The 24,079-nt window shown below is 41.7% G+C and overlaps 1 protein-coding gene across 11 annotated transcripts in view; it reads right to left on the minus strand.

Annotated features, from left to right (window-relative positions):
* Nucleotides 1–12,242, minus strand: part of LOC139415089 (tumor protein D53 homolog) — a 30,169-nt gene extending 17,927 nt beyond the window's left edge. For 6 of the 11 annotated variants that reach the window (XM_071162880.1, XM_071162887.1, XM_071162878.1 and 3 more), the window contains exons 1-2: nt 12,027–12,201; nt 2,295–2,321 (exon numbers count right to left, since the gene is read on the minus strand). In XM_071162880.1, coding sequence (XP_071018981.1) covers nt 2,295–2,321; nt 12,027–12,045 — 46 coding nt within the window. In that variant the 5' untranslated portion in view covers nt 12,046–12,201. Of the gene's footprint in view, nt 1–2,294; nt 2,322–12,026 lie in introns of all 11 variants that reach the window. The other 5 variants (XM_071162879.1, XM_071162883.1, XM_071162881.1 and 2 more) reach the window with 5 other exon arrangements.
* Between the last annotated feature and the right edge of the window lie 11,837 nt (nt 12,243–24,079).

Raw genomic sequence — 24,079 nt, forward strand, 5'->3', positions numbered from 1 at the left:
AGTTAGCTTATAACAGTGTACCTTTTTTGTGGGATACGCAAGTAAATTCTAGGTCTTGTGGCACATTTTGGTTAAACTATCCCCAATTCAATGGAATTGCAACCCTCTGCATGCAGTGTATTCTTCCATCCCATGTGCAGAGCACTCTTCCATCACATGTACAGCTGATTCTCAAGATCTTGCACACTAATGAGATGCTATTCAGCACACACTACTACAAAGTCTGAGCCAAGGACCACATATTTTCTGTTAAGTTTTGATTACAATACTGGGTGGGGTGAATATATTTTATATGACACACATTCTTTTTTGTTAATTAGTAAATAGTAGTCTATTTTGGATGATGCTGGTCATGACTCACATCAACACCGTTTCAAAGCATTTCATGGCCACAGATGTGAGTGCTACGGGGCGATAGTTATTTAGACAGGTTACCTTGGCATTCTTGGGCAAAGGGACTATGGTGGTCTTCTTGAAACATTTAGGTATTACAGACTGGGTCAGAGAGAGGTTAAAAATGTCAGTGAAAATACTTGCCAGCTGGTCAGCGCATGCTCTGAGTACACATCCTGGTAATCATTCTGGTCCTGCGACCTTGTGAACGTGTACCTGTTTAAAGGTCTTACCCACATCGGCTCCGGAGAGCGAGATCACACAGTCGTACTTAACAGCTGGTGCTCTCATGCATGGTTCAGTGTTACTTGCCTCGAAATGAGCATAGAAGGCATTTGGCTCTTCTGGTAGGCTCACATCACTGGACAGATTTCCCTTTGCATTCCATGATAGTTTCAAGCCCTGCCACATCCGACAAGCATCACAGCTGACATGGGAGGAGTAGATCTTATTATTAATGTTATTATAAATATTAATGTTTTGATTGTTTGATGGCTCATCAGAGGTCGTAGTGGGATTTCTTATAAGCGTCCAGATTAGTGTCCCACTCCTTGAAAGCGGCAGCTCTAGCTTTTAGATTAGTGTGGATGTTGCCTGTAATCCATGACTTCTGGTTGGGATATGTACGTACGATCAAATCAATCCAACCACAATCAGTCAGGGTTCTGTAATACTACATAAACTTTAAAAGGTTACAGTATCTGTCCTTGTGTACTCCTCCTGATTTTGGAGTCTATTTCGGATGTTTCGCATCTGAACACATCATTGTCACATTCTCAGTTCAGGTCAGCAGGTCTGGGTAGTCTGAAGGTAGTCTGTGGCTTGACAACTCATCCTCAATTAACTCACACTAATCATATTCAGCAGCACAGAGGCCAGAGCTGTAGAATTACACTCTCTCCTTTTCACATGCTAGGTTCTCAAAGTCATCATTGTTTTGCTGTACAACCTTCTCCACACAAATATTATGTAGTATTGACAGCTACCCCAGTGTTGTTCATACAGAATCAATCAACCTGATATGAACCTATAGGCAAACTGAAAGGCATATCTCTCACTGTGGCTGCTCTGGCCATGCTAAAGTCTGTCATCCAAGGTGAAATATCTGTCTATTAGTGATGGTATCACAGTGGGTATCACAATGGTTGTCTCTCTCTCAAAGCAGACAAACAGGTTGCGATCCATTTTGACGACATGTAAAATGTACTGATACCCTCTCCTCTCGACCCTTGCACAATGATAGCGATAGCACTGTCATCTCCTATTATCACCGCTAACTCATTGATGTTCAATGAGTTTACCCATTACGTATTGACGGAAGAAACAAATCCTGTAAACTTAACCTGTGTCAGACGGAGCACGCAGCCAACATAACCGTAAGTGTTACTGTAAATCCCCAATCCCCTTACCAATGAGATAGCTCTTAACCACGGTAAATAAAATGGATCAGTTAATAAATAAACAGAGGTTATCTGGAAATTTGTTCCACTTTTTGCTTCCGTTTTAGACCATCTCGGCCTGTTACATCATTTCTGACCTGGCTATAGTAGTGGGGTTTTCCTCAGGGATTATCAAACTAGATTTACCACAGTCCTTCGCCTCAGCCACAGCAGAATTAAGCAGTGGTGATAGCTAGCTCAAGTCAAAGATGCCATTTCAGATAGTCCTCTGACTGCAACTTCATCAAATGGTTGCTCTCAAACTCATTAGGTGAATTAACACTGTCAGGGGTGTTTTTATCCAATTGGTGGAGGGAGGTGAGAGTGAGTGCAGTCCCTCAGTCACTCACGACAGTGAGACTTCAAACATGAATCAGTAATACTGCATTACTCCAGTCAGAAGGGACACATCACATGAACATTCCTGTGAAGGGCAGTCAGATAATCAAAGAAGCAGCATACCTGTCCTGATATGTCCTTGTCCTCTTTCTTCATTTGGTAGCAGAAACGAGGGGGAAAGATTGTTAATTTTATGAAATTAGTCATTATTGATCAGATATACACTAAGTGTACAAAACATTAGGATCACCTCTTTCCATGATATAGACTGACCAGGTGAAAGCTATGATCCCGTATCGATGCCACTTGTTAAATCCACTTCAATCAGTGTAGATGAGACAGGCTAAAGAATGATTTTTAAACATTGAGACAAGGATTGGTTGTGTGCCATTCAGAGGGTGAATGAGCAAAACAAAAGATTGAAGTGCCTTTGAACAGGGTATGATAGTATGTGCCAGGCGCACCAGTTTGAGTTAGAGAACGACTGATAATCAGCCAGGCCGATATTGGCCTTTTCTAGTCTAACGTGTATCCTCGTTTCATCTTTTTCCTACCCACGCTCTCCTTGTTAGATATTATTCACATTTATTGCTTGGTAGCAAATGTCATCGCCATTGAGATAGTTCTCATAGTAGCAGGAAACAGCAGCAAGTGATATGAGCGATGAAGAGATGTGAAAGGGTGCGGAGTTACAGCCATCGCTCTATCCAACCGTAGCAGTGGGATCAAGTTCGCCCATTTATTGACCAATAGCTGCACTAGTCAATTGAGTTGTTTAGCGATGCATCCTGGCAGCTAAGTTGTTTAGCGATGCATCCTGGCAGCTAAGTTGTTTAGCGATGCATCCTGGCAGCTAAGTTGTTTAGCGATGCATCCTGGCAGCTAAGTTGTTTAGAGATGCATCCTGGCAGCTAAGTTGTTTAGAGATGCGTCCTGGCAGCTAAATTGTTTAGAGATGCGTCCTGGCAGCTAAGTTGTTTAGAGATGCATCCTGGCAGCTAAGTTGTTTAGAGATACGTCCTGGCAGCTAAATTGTTTAGAGATGCGTCCTGGCAGCTAAGTTGTTTAGAGATGCGTCCTGGCAGCTAAGTTGTTTAGAGATGCGTCCTGGCAGCTAAGTTGTTTAGAGATGGTCCTGGCAGCTAAAAAATAATAATAATCCATATAAAAAAGGAAAATGACACAACAAAAAAAAAATACTAGTTTCATAAGCATCCGTGGTCATAAATCATGACGTTACGTTGGACCCATTTGCATTGAACAGATGTTATTTTATATTCTCAAACTAACAGCAGTGCCTATATGATGTCCTTCCATACAGGTGTGACATGCGTGAGTGATGCTTTTATGCAAATGTTGTTGATCAGTAGGGCAATATAGAAGGCAAACGGACTGTTTGTCATCTGTAGCACCATAGATGCCACAGATCAGCCAAAATCTACTTTTAAATATACTCAAGTATCAAAAGTAAAAGTATAAATAACTTCAAATTCTTTATATTAAGCAAATCAGATGGCACTATTGTCTTGTTTATTTATTTAAGGATAGCAAGGGGCACACGCCAACACAGACAATTTACAAACTAAGCATGTGTGTTTGGTGAGTCTGCCAGCTCAGAGGAAGAAGGGCCAGGGATGTTCTCCTGATAAGTGTGTGAATTGGAACATTTTCCTGTCCTGCTAAGCATTTAAAATGTAACGAGTACTTTTGGGTGTCAGGGAAATTGTATGGAGTAAAGTGTACATTATTTTTGGTAGCACTTTACTTAACCTATCATAATAACACATTATGACATGGTTAAAACCATATGTCACAACAGCTGACAACTTCTCATAACCTGTCATAATATGGTCATAACACTCATGTACCTGTTGTAACATATATTGCGTTATTTTATGACTGGTTATGACAATGTCAAAACCCACATTTATTCAAACATGTTTTTTCCCTGCAAAGAAGTTTCCTTTCATTTGAAAGTTTGTTTCTTAATTTCTTTATTTTTGTAATGAATTATTTACAGTCATGTTTTTTTTCTCCGTCACATTTTAAATAACCTCTAGAAAATACATTTTGGCAGCCATGAAGTGCTTTGAAAGGCTGGTCATGCCGTCTTAACCCAATTTATCAAGAGAATTACCATTCAAATCAAATTACAGTGCATTCGGAAAGTATTCAGACCCCTTGACTATTTCCACATTTTGTTACGTTACAGTCTTGTTCTAAAATTTATTAAATCGATTTTTTCCTTTATCAATTTACACACAATACCCCATAATTACAAAAGCAAAAACTTTGTGCAAACTCTAAGCGGGCTGTCATGTGCCTTTTACTGAGGAGTGGTTTCCATCTGGCCACTCTACCATAAAGGCCTGATTGGTAGTACTGCAGGGATGGTTGTCCACAGAGGAACTCTGGAGCTCTGTCAGAGTGACCATCGGGTTCTTGGTCACCTCCCTGACCAAGGCCCTTCTTATCCGACTGCTCAGTTTGGTCGGGCGGCCAGCTCTAGGAAGAGTCTTGGTGGTCCAAAACTTCTTCCATTTAAGAATGATGGAGACCAATGTGTTCTTGGGGACCTTCAATGCTGCAGACATTTTTTGGTACCCTTCCCCAGATATGTGCCTCAACACAATCTTTGGAGCATTACAGACAATTCCTTCAACCTCATGGCTTTGTTTCTGCTCTGACATGCACTGTCAAATGTGGAACCTTATCTAGACAGGTGTGTGCCTTTCCAAATCCTGTCCATTCAATTGAATTTAGCACAGGTGGACTCCAATCAAGTCGTAGAAACATCTCAAGGATGATCAATGAAAACAGAATGCACCTGAGCTCAATTTCAAGTCTCATCCATTTTTTAAATGTTTTTATAAATTTGTGCAAATGTATAAAACCTGTTTTCGCATTGTCATTATGGGGTATTGTTTGTAGATTGATTTTTCATCAATGTAAGCAATTGTAGAGTAAGGCTGTATCGTAACAAAATGTGGAAAAAGTCAAGGGGTCTGAATATATTCCGATTTTTTCTATTTAACTTTATTTATTTTTCCTATTTAACTACATATCAACAAAGTCAAATGTATTGTTTTATTTTTAAAAATGTATGCATTAATGCATACATGGCTGTCTAATGATATTGTATATCGGCCTAAAATATTGGTTTCGGCCCCAAAAAAAATCCATATCGGTCGTTCTCTAGGTTTTTCACGTCCAACAGTTTCCCGTGTGTATCAAGAATGGTCCACCACACAAAGGACTTCAAGCCAACTTGACAACTTTGGAAAGCACTGGAGTCATAATGGGCAGCGTCCCTGTGGAACTCAAACAAACACACACACACACACACACACCTTGCAGAGTACATGCCCGAACGAATTGAGGCTGTTCCGAGGGTAAAAGGGAATGCAAGTCAATATTAGGAAGGTCAGGTGTTCCTAATGTTTTGTACTCTCAGTGTGTAGGCCTAGACTACTTTGACCAAGGAGGTCACATGTTCTAAACATACAGCCTATGGATATAACATGTTAATAACCAGAGAAAAAAATGCTGTATAACAAACATCTGAACATTTTTGACACATACATAGATTACATAGGTGTTTCATTGTTGGTCTGATGAAGTTGACGCTGGTTAGGCAATTCACGTACAGATACTTTTAGGCTGTATACGTACCGAGAGAATATTTAGACATTTTAATTAGCTCAAACATAACATGCTAGAGAACTTTAGTATTCCAAAAGTGAAATCTTGCTATCTACAGTTGAAGTTGAATGTTTACATAGACTTAGGTTGGAGTCATTAAAACTCGTTTTTCAACCACTCCACAAATTTCTTGTTGAACAATAGTTTTGGCAAGTCGGTTAGGACATGACACAAGTAATTTCCCCCAAAATTGTTTACAGACAGATTATTTCACTGTATCTCAATTCCAGTGGGTCAGACGCTGACATACACTAAGTTGACTGTGCCTTTAAACAGCTTGAAAAATTCCAGAAAATTATGTCATGGCTTTAGAAGCTTCTGGTAGGCTAATTCAAATCAAATTTCAAATAAAATCAAATTTATTTATATAGCCCTTCGTACATCAGCTGATATATCAAAGTGCTGTACAGAAACCCAGCCTAAAACCCCAAACAGCAAGCAATGCAGGTGTAGAAGCACAACATCATATGAGTCAATTGGAGGTGTACCTGTGGATGTATTTCATGGCCAACCTTCAAAAACAGTGCCTCTTCGCTTGACATCATGGGAAAATCAAAATAAATCAGCCAAGAGTCTGGTTTATCCTAGGCAGCAATTTCCAAACGCCTGAAGGTACCACGTTCATCTGTACAAACAATAGTGCGTGAGTATAAACACCATGGGACCACACAGCCATCATACCACTCAGGAAGGAGACGCGTTCTGTCTCCTGGAGATAAACACACTTTGGTACGAAAAGTGCAAATCATTCACAGGACAACAGCAAAGGACCTTGTGAAGATTCTGGAGGAAACAGCTACAAAAGTATCTATATCCACAGTAAAAGGAGTCCTATATCAAAATAAACTGAAAGGCCACTCAGCAAGGAAGAAGCCACTGCTCCAAAACCGCCATAAAAAAGCCAGACTACGGTTTGCAACTGCATATGGGGACAAAAATCCTACTTTTTGGAGAAATGTCCTCTGGTCTGATGAAACAAAAACAGAACTGTTTGGCCATAATGACAATCGTTATGTTTGTAGAAAAGAGGGGGAGACTTGCAAGTTGAAGAACACCATCCCAACCGTGAAGCATGGGGGTGGCAGCATCATGTTGTGGGGGTGCTTTGCTGCAGGAGGGACTGGTGCACTTCAAAAAATAGATGGCATCATGAGGCAGGACAATTATGTGGATATATTGAAGCAACATGACCTCAATCCCATAGAAAATGTGTGGGCAGAACTGTTAAAGCATGTGCGAGTAAGGAGGCCTACAAACCTGACTCAGTTCCACCAGCTCTGTCAGGATGAATGGGCCAAAATTCACCCAACTTATTGTGGGAAGCCTGTGGAAGGCTACCTGAAACATTTGACCCAAGTTAAACAATTTAAAAGTATGTGCAGAACTTTAACGATTCTGAAAATATTGGCGGAGTGTTTATTATTTTCAGATATTTATTTGATAATCCTCGGATGGGGCCACAGTGTCTCCTGCCCCCTCCTGTCTCAGCCTCCAGTATTTATGCTGCAGTAGTTTATGTGTCGGGGGGGGCTAGGGTCAGTTTGTTATATCTGGAGTACTTCTCCTGTCCTATTCGGTGTCCTGTGTGAATCTAAGTGTGCGTTCTCTAATTCTCTCCTTCTCTCTTTCTTTCTCTCTCTCGGAAGACCTGAGCCCTAGGACCATGCCCCAGGACTACCTGACATGATGACTCCTTGCTGTCCCCAGTCCACCTGACCGTGCTGCTGCTCCAGTTTCAACTGTTCTGCCTTATTATTATTATTATTATTCGACCATGCTGGTCATTTATGAACATTTGAACATCTTGGCCATGTTCTGTTATAATCTCCACCCAGCACAGCCAGAAGAGGACTGGCCACCCCACATAGCCTGGTTCCTCTCTAGGTTTCTTCCTAGGTTTTGGCCTTTCTAGGGAGTTTTTCCTAGCCACCGTGCTTCTACACCTGCATTGCTTGCTGTTTGGGGTTTTAGGCTGGGTTTCTGTACAGCACTTTGAGATATCAGCTGATGTACGAAGGGCTATATTAATACATTTGATTTGATTTGATTTGAAAAGGCAATGCTGCCAAATACTAATTGAGTGTATGTAAACGTATGACCCACTGGGAATGTGATGAAAGAAATAAAAGCTGAAATAAATAGTTCTCTCTACTATTATTCTGACATTTCACATTCTTAAATTAAAGTGGTGATCCTAACTGACCAAAGACTGGGAATTTTGACTAAGATTAAAGGTCAGAAATTGTGAAAAACTGAGTTTAAATACACTGCTCAAAAAAATAAAAGGGAACACTAAAATAACATCCTAGATCTGAATGAATATGAATATTCTTATTAAATACTTTTCTCTTTACATAGTTGAATGTGCGGACAACAAAATCACACAAAAATGATCAATGGAAATCAAATTTATCAACCCATGGAGGTCTGGATTTGGAGCCACACTCAAAATTAAAGTGGAAAACCACACTACAGGCTGATCCAACTTTGATGTAATGTCCTTAAAACAAGTCAAAATGAGGCTCAGTATTGTGTGTGGCTTCCACGTGCCTGTATGACCTCCCTATAACGCCTGGGCATGCTCCTGATGAGGTGGCAGATGGTCTCCTGAGGGATCTCCTCCCAGACCTTGACTAAAGCATCCGCATACTCCTGGACAGTCTGTGGTGCAACGTGGCGTTGGTGGATGGAGCGAGACATGATGTCCCAGATGTGCTCAATTGGATTCAGGTCTGGGGAACGGGCGGGCCAGTCCATAGCATCAATGCCTTCCTCTTGCAGGAACTGCTGACACACTCCAGCCACATGAGGTCTAGCATTGTCTTGCATTAGGAGGAACCCAGGGCCAGGCTACCTCTGGTGAGCACATGGAGGGCTGTTGAGAAGGAGATGGTCTCACAAGGGGTCTGAGGATCTCATCTCGGTACCTAATGGCAGTCAGGCTACCTCTGGTGAGCACATGGAGGGCTGTTGAGAAGGAGATGGTCTCACAAGGGGTCTGAGGATCTCATCTCGGTACCTAATGGCAGTCAGGCTACCTCTGGTGAGCACATGGAGGGCTGTGCGGGCCCCCAAGGAAATGCCACCCCACACCATGACTGACCCACCGCCAAACCGGTCATGCTGGAGGATGTTGCAGGCAGCAGAACGTTCTCCACGGCGTCTCCAGACTCTGTTACATGTGCTCAGTGTGAACCTGCTTTCATCTGTGAAGAGCACAGGGCGCCAGTGGCGAATTTGCCAAACTTGGTGTTCTCTGGCAAATGCCAAATGTCCTGCACGGTGTTGGGCTGTAAGCACAACCCCCACCTGTGGACGTCGGGCCCTCATACCACCCTCATGGAGTCTGTTTCTGACCGTTTGAGCAGACACATGCACATTTGTGGCCTGCTGGAGGTCATTTTGCAGGGCTCTGGCAGTGCTCCTCCTGCTCCTCCTTGCACAAAGGCGGAGGTAGCAGTCCTGCTGCTGGGTTGTTACCCTCCTCCACGTCTCTTGATGTACTGGCCTGTCTCCTGGTAGCGCCTCCATGCTCTGGACACTACGCTGACAGACACAGCAAACCTTCTTGCCACAGCTCGCATTGATGTGCCATCCTGGATGAGCTGCACTACCTGAGCCACTTGTGTGGGTTGTAGACTCCGTCTCATGCTACCACTAGAGTGAAAGCACCGCCAGCATTCAAAAGTGACCAAAACATCAGCCAGGAAGCATAGGAACTGAGAAGTGGTCTGTGGTCACCATCTGCAGAACCACTCCTTTATTGGGGGTGTCTTGCTAATTGCCTATAATTTCCACCTGTTGTCTATTCCATTTGCACAACAGCATGTGAAATGTATTGTCAATCAGTGTTGCTTCCTAAGTGGACAGTTTGATTTCACAGAAGTGTGATTGACTTGGAGTTACATTGTGTTGTTTAAGTGTTCCCTTTATTTCTTTGAGCAGTGTATATTTGGTTAAGGTGTATGTAAACTTCTGACTTCAACTGTATTTACATAATAGGGCAAGCAAGCATATCAAGAACACATAGGCCCATTTTCTGGTTTAATTGTGCAGAATCATCAAGACAGATCAGTGGATCTAAATCCAATGATTTATCACCACATGCTATTACAATTCACAGTAGCCTATACAACATATGCAATTGATGTTGCACAGGTTTACTGTTCAACAGTGGGCCCATGATGACACACTCAAATTACTGTAACTACTGTAATACTACCAATAACCGGGAAGGAGGGACTGAACAAAGGCATGTCACCTTCAGGTTGCATCTCAAACCTGCTGGGCATAACCCACTCATCAGACTACAAGGTCTTACCCCATACCCCATCACTCAGTACACTCGAGTACAGATCTGATGATGATGCATTTGATGTTCATAGGCCAATGAATGGGGTGCAAGACAAAAGAGTAGGTTACACACACACACACACAGGCACACACACACACACACAGGCACACACACACCCGATTGGTGTACAATGTAGGTTACAGTGTCCATTAAAGCAGGGGTCTTCAACGTTTTTGGCTCAGGAACCCGCTCCCAAGCAAACTGGCGACCCACGGACCCCCATCATACATTAACCCCCCCAAAAAATGTCACATCTTGTCATCAAGTAATCAATGCTTTGTACAGCAGTGATGAATGTATAAGGCCGAAAGGTATGCTCTTTATTAACTTTCTTTGCACCTTGCACTGTCATCCTTTGTATTTTTTTGAGCATTCATTAAATTAAGTATATTGTTTTTACATCTCGGCCTCCTTGGGTTATTCCTATTCATGGTTTGAGTGCTAGTCCTTTTAGAACTTACTTTATATATTTTTTTTATCTTACGCACAGGCCACCTTTCTTTTTAGCCTGAGTGCAAACCCTCATACTGGCTTACAACATTTTAAAATTAATATGTGGTAAATAGTTTTTCATTATTTTGACCTCCTCACATTATAATTGGAAGAGGAAGTGTAAACTCTAATATAGCTTATTTTCTCTAAGAACAGCTGTTCAGCTGATTAAACAAAGGTTAGCTGTGGGTTGGCAAAATGAGAGTCCAAGTCAGTCAAGAAAGCTTACTAGCAGCCATTGGCACTTGACAAGCCTGGTAATCTATTCATGGGTGCTTTTTCTAAGCTTGTGTCAGATACTCCAGTGAGTGTAATTAGCTCCAATTAGTGTAATTTGCTCAATATTTGGAGTTGAGAATTAACATGGACATCATTAGAAATAAGATATTCTCTTTTCTACTGTAGGTATGTAGTCAAAAAAATTATATTCTGTTGTTGCTAGTGATTTCAATAAAAACATTGGGGGGGGGGGGGGGGGGGACACTTTTCTTTCTTTATATATGTTCGCACACATCCTGCAGTACCTCCACGGACCGCGGACCTCCGGTTGAAAACCCTTGCATTACAGACTGACTGTAACTTGATAACCAGAGGTTGATAAAAACCAATGCCTAGACCTTGTTTGAACCAGAAAGTTGATTATAATATCCAGTATTCAACTGGTAACCTAATCTAGTGTGAACAAGATATGACAGCCATCTTGCTATTTGGAAGATCGGGCCAACTACAAAGAAACCCTCTCCAAACCAAATACCAATCACAAGGTTTCAATTATTTGGTCAGATGGTCATGTGGGGAGGGAAAATAGTGGCCTTGCCCTTGAGCCAGTCATATGGTTTGCAAAATGAATTTTAACCTAACAGAGGGACAGAGCAATATTACATCCACATGAACTTGATATTTTGTTACCATGTTGCAACATGATGTTGCACACCGGACAGAAATGGACAAATTAACCACGTGCTCCATTAGGCAGCCTAGATGCGTCATGTGATAACTGGCTACTCTGTTGATAAAATGTTTGTCTTTTGAGGAAGAATTTGTTAAACGTTATGACGCACCTATCAAGACCATCATCCCATATACAAGGTCAACTGCTTATTACGGTTACTAATATATGCATTAAGGTTAACTAAGTCTATATCAAATATGAATACACTAACAATAGTTTTCGTTCATCTCTAATAATTGTAAGTAACAAACAATTGGCTAAATATTAGTTACCCAGTTGAATAAATGCAACAACAGAAATCCACTATGTGGAACATATTATTCTATAATTTTAGAGAGTTGGAATTCTCACTCACCCTGTTGTCTGGTCTCCATTCGAAACAATCTGAAGCAGTTGGCTACTTCAAGTAAATATAAATAGTTCTAGCAAACAACACTTTGGACGTAGCTATAGTAGCTTACTGCTGCGCTGTCAGATGCCAGTCTTTACACGATTTCCTTCATTCTCAGTTATTACGCTACCGCCTCCATGGGCGGAGCGTGCAACACGCACCAATGGTTGTGTACCCAATGGCTCATAAAAAAAAAAGGTTAGCGCTATCTGGACTCATTGGGACGTCCTTACCCTAAACCCTAACCTTAACCCATACCCTTAGTTAACCCTAACCATATAACCAGTGTAGAGCAGCTGGTAGCCTGGCGGTTAGCAACATTGAGCTAGTAAAAGAAAGGTCACTGGTTCAAATCGCCAAGCCGACTAGAATAAACTTCTGTCGATGTGTCGTTCAACGCCCGTAACAATAATTGCTCCTGTAAATTGCTTTTTGATAACACTGTCTGCTAAAATGTAAAAATGTGTTAAACTTCAATTGGGTGACGTTAGAGTTGGGACGACCCAAGGATTGCATCCAACTAGACTGACTGCCCTTTATTCACAAAGGAATCTGAAACAAAGTTGTGATGCGCGTCATGCTTATCAATCCATGATCTAATACAGTCAGAAAATTGAGAAAATGTGAAATAACACATATGGAATCATGTAGTAACCAAAAAAGTGTTAAACAAATAAATAAAATAAAAATATATATATTATTTTAGGTGTGATGGTGTAGGGGTGCTCTGCTGGTGACACTCCACAAACACCTGACCTCAACCCAATTGAGATGGTTAAGGATGAGTTGGACAGCAGAGTGAAGGAAAAGCAGCCAACAAGTGTTCAGCATATGTGGGAACCCCTTTAAGACTATTGGAAAATCATTCCAGATGAAGCTGGTTGAGAGAATGCCAAGAGTGTGCAAAGCTGTCATCAATGCAAAGGGTAGCTACTTTGAAGAATCTTTGGTTACTACATGATTCCATATGTGTTATTTTATAGTCTTGATGGCTTCACTATTATTCTACAATGTAGAAAATAGAAAAACCCTTGAAAAAAATAGAAAAACCCTTGAATGAGTAGGTGTGTCCAAACTTTTGACTGGTACTCTGTATATATATATATATATACAGTGGGGCAAAAAAAGTATTTAGTCAGCCACCAATTGTGCAAGTTCTCCCACTTAAAAAGATGAGAGGCCTGTAATTTTCATCATAGGTACACTTCATCTATGACAGACAAAATGAGAACAAAAAATCCAGAAAATCACATTGTAGGATTTTTAATGAATTTATTTGCAAATTATGGTGGAAAATAAGTATTTGGTCAATAACAAAAGTTTGTCTCAATACTTTGTTATATACCCTTTGTTGGCAATGACAGAGGTCAAATGTTTTCTGTAAGTCTTCACAAGGTTTTCACACACTGTTGCTGGTATTTTGGCCCATTCCTCCATGCAGATCTCCTCTAGAGCAGTGATGTTTTGGGGCTGTTGCTGGGCAACACAGACTTTCAACTCCCTCCAAAGATTTTCTATTAGGTTGAGATCTGGTTACTGGCTATGCCACTCCAGGACCTTGAAATGCTTCTTACGAAGCCACTCCTTCGTTGCCCGGGCGGTGTGTTTGGGATCATTGTCATGCTGAAAGACCCAGCCACGTTTCATCTTCAATGCCCTTGCATTGAAGGAGGTTTTCACTCAAAATCTCACGATACATGGCCCCATTCATTCTTCCTTTACACGAATCAGTTGTCCTGGTCCCTTTGTAGAAAAACAGCCCCAAAGCATGATTTTTCCACCCCCATGCTTCACAGTAGGTATGGTGTTCTTTGGATGCAACTCAGCATTCTTTGTCCTCCAAACACGACAAGTTGAGTTTTTACCAAAAAGTTATATTTTGGTTTCATCTGACCATATGACATTCTCCCAATCTTCTTCTGGATCATCCAAATGCTCTCTAGCAAACTTCAGACGGGCCTGGACATGTACTGGCTTAAGCAGGGGGACACGTCTGGCACTGCAGGATTTGAGTCCCTGGCGGCGTAGTGTGTTACTGTTGGTAGGCTTTGTTACTTTGGTCCCAGCTCTCTGCAGGTCATTCACTAGGTCCCCCCGTGTGGTTCTGGGATTTTTGCTCACCCCTCTTGTGATCATTTTGACCCCACGGGGTGAGCTCTTACATGGAGCCCCAGATCGAGGGAGATTATCAGTGGTCTTGTATGTCTTCCATTTCCTAATAATTGCTCCCACAGTTGATTTCTTCAAACCAAGCTGCTTACCTATTGCAGATTCAGTCTTCTCAGTCGGGTGCAGGTCTACAATTCTGTTTCTGGTGTCCTTTGACAGCTCTTTGGCCTTGGCCATAGTGGAGTTTGGAGTGTGACTGTTTGAGGTTGTGGACAGGTGTCTTTTATACTGATAACTTGTCTCAGGATAGTAAGATGGTGGTTGAAGATATCCCTCAAGTGGTGTGGGGGCTGTGCTTTGGCAAAGTGGGTGGAGTTATAACCTTCCTGTTTGGCCCTGTCCGGGGTGTCCTCGGACGGGGCCACAGTGTCTCCTATTTAAGTGTGCTCTCTCTAATTATCTCTTTCTCTCTTTCTTTCTCTCTCTCGGAGGACCTGAGCCCTAGGACCATGCCTAGGACCTGACATGATGACTCCTTGCTGTCCCCAGTCCACCTGGCCGTGCTGCTGCTCCAGTTTCAACTGTTCTGCCTTATTATTATTGGACCATGCTGGTCATTTATGAACATTTGAACATCTTGGCCATGTTCTGTTATAATCTCCACCCGGCACAGCCAGAAGAGGACTGGCCACCCCACAGTGTCTCCTATTTAAGTGTGCTCTCTCTAATTATCTCTTTCTCTCTTTCTTTCTCTCTCTCGGAGGACCTGAGCCCTAGGACCATGCCTAGGACCTGACATGATGACTCCTTGCTGTCCCCAGTCCACCTGGCCGTGCTGCTGCTCCAGTTTCAACTGTTCTGCCTTATTATTATTGGACCATGCTGGTCATTTATGAACATTTGAACATCTTGGCCATGTTCTGTTATAATCTCCACCCGGCACAGCCAGAAGAGGACTGGCCACCCCACATAGCCTGGTTCCTCTCTAGGTTTCTTCCTAGGTTTTGGCCTTTCTAGGGAGTTTTTCCTAGCCACCGTGCTTCTACACCTGCATTGCTTGCTGTTTGGGGTTTTAGGCTGGGTTTCTGTACAGCACTTTGAGATATCAGCTGATGTACGAAGGGCTATATAAATACATTTGATTTGATTTGATTTGATAACTAGTTCAAACAGGTGCCATTAATATAAGTAACGAGTGGAGGACAGAGGAGCCTCTTAAAGAAGAAGTTACAGGTCTGTGAGAGCCAGAAATCTTGCTTGTTTGTAGGTGACCAACTACTTATTTTCCACCAATATTTTAAAATAAATTAATTAAAAATCCTACAATGTGATTTTCTGGATTTTTTTCCTCATTTTCTCTGACATAGTTGAAGTGTGCCTATGATGAAAATTACAGGCCTCTCTCATCTTTTTAAGTGGGAGAACTTGCACAATTGGTGGCTGACTAAATACTTTTTTCCCCCACTGTATATATAAATGCTATTAGTTTAGTACACTTAAATATTATTGACATTGTTTCAGGTAGAGTGAAAGCGTGACATTCATGTCTGCTGATTCATAAATTGTGATTCTAGTCTTTGAGAATCTACCCTGATCAATGTACAGTACACCCTCATCTGTCAGAGTAGGGTAACTACATCTCTTGTAGTACATTTGTCACAAGATAAATTTAGTAACTTTAACTCCAGATGATTGGGTTACAGTATAATAATAAATAATACTATATCATTTGATTTAACAGATTCAATCAATCCCTTACTCCATGATATACAGTATTTGCTTACAATTATGGCCAGGCAAACAGATACATTTTATTTACTTTTGAAAATGATGCTAAACGTATTCATTTTATAAGAAGCAAAACACTTGTTAGAAGATAGTTAGACTCTGAAGATATCAGTCTTTCAGATGCAATGATTGGATGATAGCTGTGAGGGTTAATAAATAAAGTCATGTTCAACCTGAACTCTTTTATCATTAATATTTTTATGGGGTGGCAGGGTAGCCTAGTGGTTAGAGTGTTGGACTAGTAACCGGAAGGTTGCAAGTTCAAACCCCCAAGCTGACAAGGTTTTCAACATAAATAACTTTTAAAATACAGAAATACAGCCGGTATGATACCTTTTGCATCATGTGCTGTCTTCTTGAACTTGTTTGATATGGAGCCTGTGTATTTACACAGCTGTTCACATCATTCTAAATCACACATGATAAATCAGATGATCCTGGTAGGAAGGAAGGAACCAGCTGGGAGCCCACAGCATTCTGGTCAAACAAGCATATCTGCGTTCAGGGGCTCGCTCCCTGTGCTGTCGTTCTTCCCCTGAACAAGCACTGTTCCTAGGCTGTCATTGAAAATAAGAATTTGTTCTTAACTGACTTGCATAGTTAAATAAGGGTTTAAAAAAAAGCATCCAGCAACACTTCTTGTATGCAGCAGTTGCTCTTTTGACCCATGAGGTGTTTTGGAATGACCTTGCATTTTAAAAGAGAAGTTCACTATTTTACAACTTGATGTTAGATAGTTCCTCACCCTGAAAATAGTATATTGGCCAGTATAAACTAATCCATGGTTCAGTTTTCTTTAAACAGCCATTATAACATTAGCTAACTTTAGCCATTACTAGCTAAAAATATAAGGAAGTTATGGGGGCATGATGTGAGCATGTAAAAAAGATGTATGTCCAAATCACCTGAAATGTAATACATATTTGGTTTGATTTTACTTAAAGGTGATTTGGCCATAACATGCTCACATGCCCATCAATTCCATAGATATTTTTCTATCAGTGGCTAAAGTTAGCTGAAGTTAGAGTTTCTCCTGGCCCATAGACTATTTTCAGAACCATCTAACATCAAGTTGTAAAATTGTGAAATTCTCTTTTAAGACGTAATCTTTCCATTAATATAATTTCAAATTAATTTGAAAGATTCCGTATTTGTTTTGTCTTATCAAGACACCATATGAAATACTGTAATTCACTGGGTGTTTTTCCATATCCCACGCTGGCATGCTATACCAGGGACCAGTGTGGTAGTACTGGTAGCCGAGTTCCTCAATCTGCAGCTCTGCCAAGCCGTATCCTGTCATTAGTAGCAGAGGAGCTCTGTCAACAGGATGTCTGTTTCAGCCGGTACAAAGAGAGAGGAGCACGGCCCCACACTAGGAGGAAACAGTCCCCCAGACAGACAGCAACTCCACTTCACAGAGTGAAACAGGAGGAGGCAGGATATTCAACTGATGGGTGGAATTTTCATTATGATGAACAATTATTCAGATCAGACTCAGAGCTACAATATGTCTGGTACAGATTGGTTTCCTATTGTGGTATGAAGCCTTTGCATTGGCCAGAACAGCAACAAGAGTCTATATTACTATGTAATACTGCTGATGAATATCCACTAACTACAGGCAATTCTCATTAATTGTGTTGTATATTTCATAGCTTTGTCAGCTCTGCTGTGCCTCTTGATAAGGCCCTGTTAAAGAAAAACTCCACCCCAAAACAATGTTTTGGTGTTTGTTTCATTAGTCCATTGTTGATATACTATCAGAAATGTTTTGCATGTCAGCATTCAAGTTTTCAACATAAATAACTTTTAAAATACAGAAATACAGCCGGTATGATACCTTTTGCATCATGTGCTGTCTTCTTGAACTTGTTTGATATGGAGCCTGTGTATTTACACAGCTGTTCGCATCATTCTAAATCACACACGATAAATCAGATGATCCTGGTAGGAAGGAAGGAACCAGCTGGGAGCACACAGCATTCTGGTCAAACAAGCATATCTGCGTTCAGGGGCTCGCTCCCTGTGCTGGCTCATAGGAGCGTATCTGAGTCCACAGTACTTGGTTGTTTGAAGGCCCTATTGTAACTACTTTCCCATCCCCAGGAGGACTCCACTGGACCTGTGGGTCCATAACCAGCTGGACTCACTTTCTCAGTGGCCATCACAGCCGCAAGGTCAGGTGATCTCAGAGCAATGTACAGAGGAGTAAGCGCAGGCCCCAGTTAGATCACATGATGTTGGGAAGCAGTGAGCTGTGTTTGCTTCCCAAATACCCCCATATTCCCTATATAGTGCACTATTTTGACCAGAGCATAATGGGCCCTGGTTAAAAGTAGTGCACTATAAAGGGAAGAGAGTGCCATTTAGGACACATCCTGTGTCTGTCCACCCAGGGAGGATAGAGTGGACACTGGACAGGATAGATAACATAACAGTTGGCCCTGCTGATGTGGTGTAGGCCACCCTCCTGGGCTATTCTCAGAGGGGGCAAGCACTAATGGAAATGAAGGTGATAACGTTTCCGTAAAAACAACTTCTGAACAGGACATCCTCGTGGATGGAGGGAATGGGGTTCACAAGGGGAAGGGGCAGTGTTCTTTGAAAAACTATACATCAAAGCAAGTGCAAGACAGTGTTTTTTGTTGAGCCATCAATTGGTTTTCCTTGGCTGAATAGTACAGGGAGAAGAGATACATTTTTGGCATTTCAACCATCACTGTTTAATAACTCTACAATTCCATCTGATAAAAACATACATTAGTTTTCTACAAAACATGAATTACAACAACTGAGAAGATAGTGGTGCAGCAGCATCGAAGACCCACAAACAAAAGTAGAATACAAATCTGTGCATTTGATTTTCATAAACCAACCAATACATGAAATACTACTATCTGTGTTGTTGTAGCTTTAGTTTAAACTACTAGATAATTTATATCTAGATCAGGAGAAATTGACAATATCAGTTGTGCAAGCTACAGACCTTTTTTGGAGCAGAGATGAGATTCTCTTTAAAGTCAGGAATAACATGGAGATCAAGCATATATCAATAATCTTTGTAAAGGCACCAGGTAATCTTTATGGTAACAACACCTCAATGGCTTTAATAGGGACTTCAGCCAGCCGATAAGCCCCTGGGCAAGTTCAGACATCAGAGGTGAATCACCCACCTGACCAGACGTCAATTCAATGTGTCAGGTTAAAAGGTAACATGTATACACTAAAAGTGTCATCAAACAATGGCATTTTAATATATTATATCCAGGTGATTACTTGATGAGAACAATGGTGATATCATACCTGGTATCTGGCAAACTCTATCTTTAAAATCATTAAAAAACAAAAACAAACCATTTGTGTGTCAGGCTTTGATCATGTAGCACAGTTGGAGCTAAAGGGGCATGCAGGGAAAGACAGCAGTGGAGAACGTGAACACAATGCTCCCTGAGAACAATTACAAAAGCCTCATAGATTTAAAATTCTGTTCATGACCTTTGACATTGTGGTAACTGAAGTCGTCACAGTAACTAGAGTGAAGTAGTAACCAAGCTTTCATCCATCGCCATCATCATCCTCACCATATTATGTGTTATTAATAACACATGAATCAATGCAGTGTCTGAATGTCTGATGAATACAGTGGCCACGGTGAGAAGATTGGGTAGATAGGGGGAGGTGGACAGGCCCACTGTTGCCAAGTTACAACCTTTAAAGCTGCAGAGAATCCACTATTCACTGGCACAGATCCAGGTCCATTGTGTGCCTTTCAAAAGGGTACTTAAATCAAAGGCCACTGGAAAAAAGTCTAAGAGACATTTGATTATCAGCTGTGATACAAACAATTACAAACATTTTTTTTACTGATGTTGTGCCCAAATTGAATTTGAGAGAAAGCTGAACTAAACATGCCCTATTGTAATCAGTGTTTCAAATTCTAATTGAGAATGGACTATGGTTTATTATTAATGATATCAAGACACCGGGCTTATACATTTGATGTGAACAGAAACTCCTGACATGACTAATATGAACTTCATAGACACATTCATAAACATATAGCATGTACTGTATGACAATTCCAACTAGATTTAAATAATGGACGACTATGGGAAGGTGATTGTTTCATGCAATCTAGTTGAGCTTGAAAGTGAGTTCCTTAAATAGGCTCCTCAAAGTAAATAACAAAACCATGACTTCTCTATCATGGATCTTACTGTACATCTCTCTGTCTGTCCTCCATAGATATCCATGTTTAAATTTAATGGGTTTTTAGATATATTCTCACAGCAGACATCTGATATTGACCATTGAAGGAGGCAGAAAATTTGTCAAATGTACATTTTCAAAACAAACACATATATTGCGACATCATTACTGGGCATGAAACAGCAGTTATTTCAACAGTGCTGTCCCCATTGGTTTGTTTCCAACATGGAAAAAACAAATGTATTTTGTTGACGATGCAAATACCAGTCTGTATGGGCACAGCACTCTGGGGTTGGCAGGGATGGACGTGGCTGAACGTGTGTATGTGTATGGAATGGAACCTTGAATCTCACTAAAACACAAGCACCACTTACAGGGCAGTTTGGGATTGGTCATAAAAAATGTACAAATCAATTGCTTGTTGTGTGTAACTATCTACAGGTAACTGCCGAAATAAAGGAACCGCCAACATAGAGTCGTACTATAAATTCACAGACAGCACAAAGATTCCTTGATGTCCTTCCAGATTCCCTCTGTCTACCCAAGGACGCCAGAGGACAAAAATCAGTTAACCACCTAACTGAGGAACTCAATTTAACCTTGTGCAATACCCTAGATGCAGTTGCACCCCTAAAAACAAAAAACATTTCTCATAAGAAACTAGCTCCCTGGTACACAGAAAATACCAGAGCTCTGAAGCAAGCTTCCAGAAAATTGGAACGGAAATGGCGCCACACCAAACTGGAAGTCTTCCGACTAGCTTGGAAAGACAGTACTGTGCAGTACCGAAGAGCCCTTACTGCTGCTCGATCATCCTATTTTTCTAACTTAATTGAGGAAAATAAGAACAATCCGAAATTCCTTTTTGATACTGTCGCAAAGCTAACTAAAAAGCAGCATTCCCCAAGAGAGGATGACTTTCACTTTAGCAGTGATAAATTCATGAACTTCTTTGAGGAAAAGATTATGATTATTAGAAAGCAAATTTCGGACTCCTCCTTAAATCTGCATATTCCTTCAAAGCTCAGTTGTCCTGAGTCTGCACAACTCTGCCAGGACCTAGGATCAAGAGAGACGCTCAAGTGTTTTAGTACTATATCTCTTGACACAATGATGAAAATAATCATGGCCTCTAAACCTTCAAGCTACATACTGGACCCTAATCCAACTAAACTACTGAAAGAGCTGCTTCCTGTGCTTGGCCCTCCTATGTTGAACATAATAAACGGCTCTCTATCCACCGGATGTGTACCAAACTCACTAAAAGTGGCAGTAATAAAGCCTCTCTTGAAAAAGCCAAACCTTGACCCAGAAAATATAAAAAACTATCGGCCTATATCGAATCTTCCATTCCTCTCAAAAATGTTAGAAAAGGCTGTTGCGCAACAACTCACTGCCTTCCTGAAGACAAACAATGTATACGAAATGCTTCAGTCTGGTTTTAGACCCCATCATAGCACTGAGACGGCACTTGTGAAGGTGGTAAATGACATTTTAATGGCATCGGACCGAGGCTATGCATCTGTCCTCGTGCTCCTAGACCTTAGTGCTGCTTTTGATACCATCGATCACCACATTCTTTTGGAGAGATTGGAAACCCAAATTGGTCTACATGGACAAGTTCTGGCCTGGTTTAGATCTTATCTGTCGGAAAGATATCAGTTTGTCTCTGTGAATGGTTTGTCCTCTGACAAATCAACTGTACATTTCGGTGTTCCTCAAGGTTCCGTTTTAGGACCACTATTGTTTTCACTATATATTTTACCTCTTGGGGATGTTATTCGAAAACATAATGTTAACTTTCACTGCTATGCGGATGACACACAGCTGTACATTTCAATGAAACATGGTGAAGCCCCAAAATTGCCCTTGCTAGAAGAATGTGTTTCAGACATAAGGAAGTGGATGGCTGCAAACTTTCTACTTTTAAACTCGGACAAAACAGAGATGCTTGTTCTAGGTCCCAAGAAACAAAGATATCTTCTGTTGAATCTGACAATTAATCTTAATGGTTGTACAGTCGTCTCAAATAAAACTGTGAAGGACCTCGGCGTTACTCTGGACCCTGATCTCTCTTTTGAAGAACATATCAAGACCATTTCAAGGACAGCTTTTTTCCATCTACGTAACATTGCAAAAATCAGAAACTTTCTGTCCAAAAATGATGCAGAAAAATTAATCCATGCTTTTGTCACTTCTAGGTTAGACTACTGCAATGCTCTACTTTCCGGCTACCCGGATAAAGCACTAAATAAACTTCAGTTAGTGCTAAATACGGCTGCTAGAATCCTGACTAGAACCAAAAAATTTGATCATATTACTCCAGTGCTAGCCTCTCTACACTGGCTTCCTGTCAAAGCAAGGGCTGATTTCAAGGTTTTACTGCTAACCTACAAAGCATTACATGGGCTTGCTCCTACCTATCTCTCTGATTTGGTCCTGCCGTACATACCTACACGTACGCTACGGTCACAAGACGCAGGCCTCCTAATTGTCCCTAGAATTTCTAAGCAAACAGCTGGAGGCAGGGCTTTCTCCTATAGAGCTCCATTTTTATGGAACTGTCTGCCTACCCATGTCAGAGACGCAAACTCGGTCTCAACCTTTAAGTCTCTACTGAAGACTCGTCTCTTCAGTGGGTCATATGATTGAGTGTAGTCTGGCCCAGGAGTGGGAGGGTGAACGGAAAGGCTCTGGAGCAACGAACCGCCCTTGCTGTCTCTGCCTGGCCGGTTCCCCTCTTTCCACTGGGATTCTCTGCCTCTAACCCTATTACAGGGGCTGAGTCACTGGCTTACTGGGGCTCTCTCATGCTGTCCCTGGAGGGGGTGCGTCACCTGAGTGGCTGGGTTACTGGGTTACTGGGGCTCTCTCATGCTGTCCCCCCCCCCCCTTGGGTTGTGCCGTGGCGGAGGTCTTTGTGGGCTATACTCAGCCTTGTCTCAGGATGGTAAGTTGGTGGTTGAAGATATCCCTCTAGTGGTGTGGGGGCTGTGCTTTGGCAAAGTGGGTGGGGTTATATCCTTCCTGTTTGGCCCTGTCCGGGGGTGTCCTCGGATGGGGCCACAGTGTCTCCTGACCCCTCCTGTCTCAGCCTCCAGTATTTATGCTGCAGTAGTTTATGTGTCGGGGGGCTAGGGTCAGTTTGTTATATCTGGAGTACTTCTCCTGTCCTATTCGGTGTCCTGTGTGAATTTAAGTGTGCGTTCTCTAATTCTCTCTTTCTCTCTCTCGGAGCACCATGCCCCAGGACTACCTGACATGATGACTCCTTGCTGTCACCAGTCCACCTGGCCGTGCTGCTGCTCCAGTTTCTTTCAACTGTTCTGCCTTATTATTATTTGACCATGCTGGTCATTTATGAACATTTGAACATCTTGGCCATGTTCTGTTATAATCTCCGCCCGGCACAGCCAGAAGAGGAATGGCCATCCCACATATGCTCTCTCTAATTCTCTCTTTCTATCTCTCTCTCGGAGGACCTGAGCCCTAGGACCATGCCCCAGGAATACCTGACATGATGACTCCTTGCTGTCCCCAGTCCACCTGACTGTGCTGCTGCTCCAGTTTCAACTGTTCTGCCTTATTATTATTCGACCATGCTGGTCATTTATGAACATTTGAACATCTTGACCATGTTCTGTTATAATCTCCACCCGGCACAGCCAGAAGAGGACTGGCCACCCCACATAGCCTGGTTCCTCTCTAGGTTTCTTCCTAGGTTTTGGCCTTTCTAGGGAGTTTTTCCTAGCCACCGTGCTTCTACACCTGCATTGCTTGCTGTTTGGGGTTTTAGGCTGGGTTTCTGTACAGCACTTTGAGATATCAGCTGATGTACGAAGGGCTATATAAATAAATTTCATTTGATTTGATTTGAATAGGGCGTTGGGCGACACCATTTTCCCACA

Source organism: Oncorhynchus clarkii, chromosome 8 (genome assembly GCF_045791955.1).
Source record: "Oncorhynchus clarkii lewisi isolate Uvic-CL-2024 chromosome 8, UVic_Ocla_1.0, whole genome shotgun sequence".
NCBI classification, from domain to species: Eukaryota; Metazoa; Chordata; class Actinopteri; order Salmoniformes; family Salmonidae; genus Oncorhynchus; species Oncorhynchus clarkii.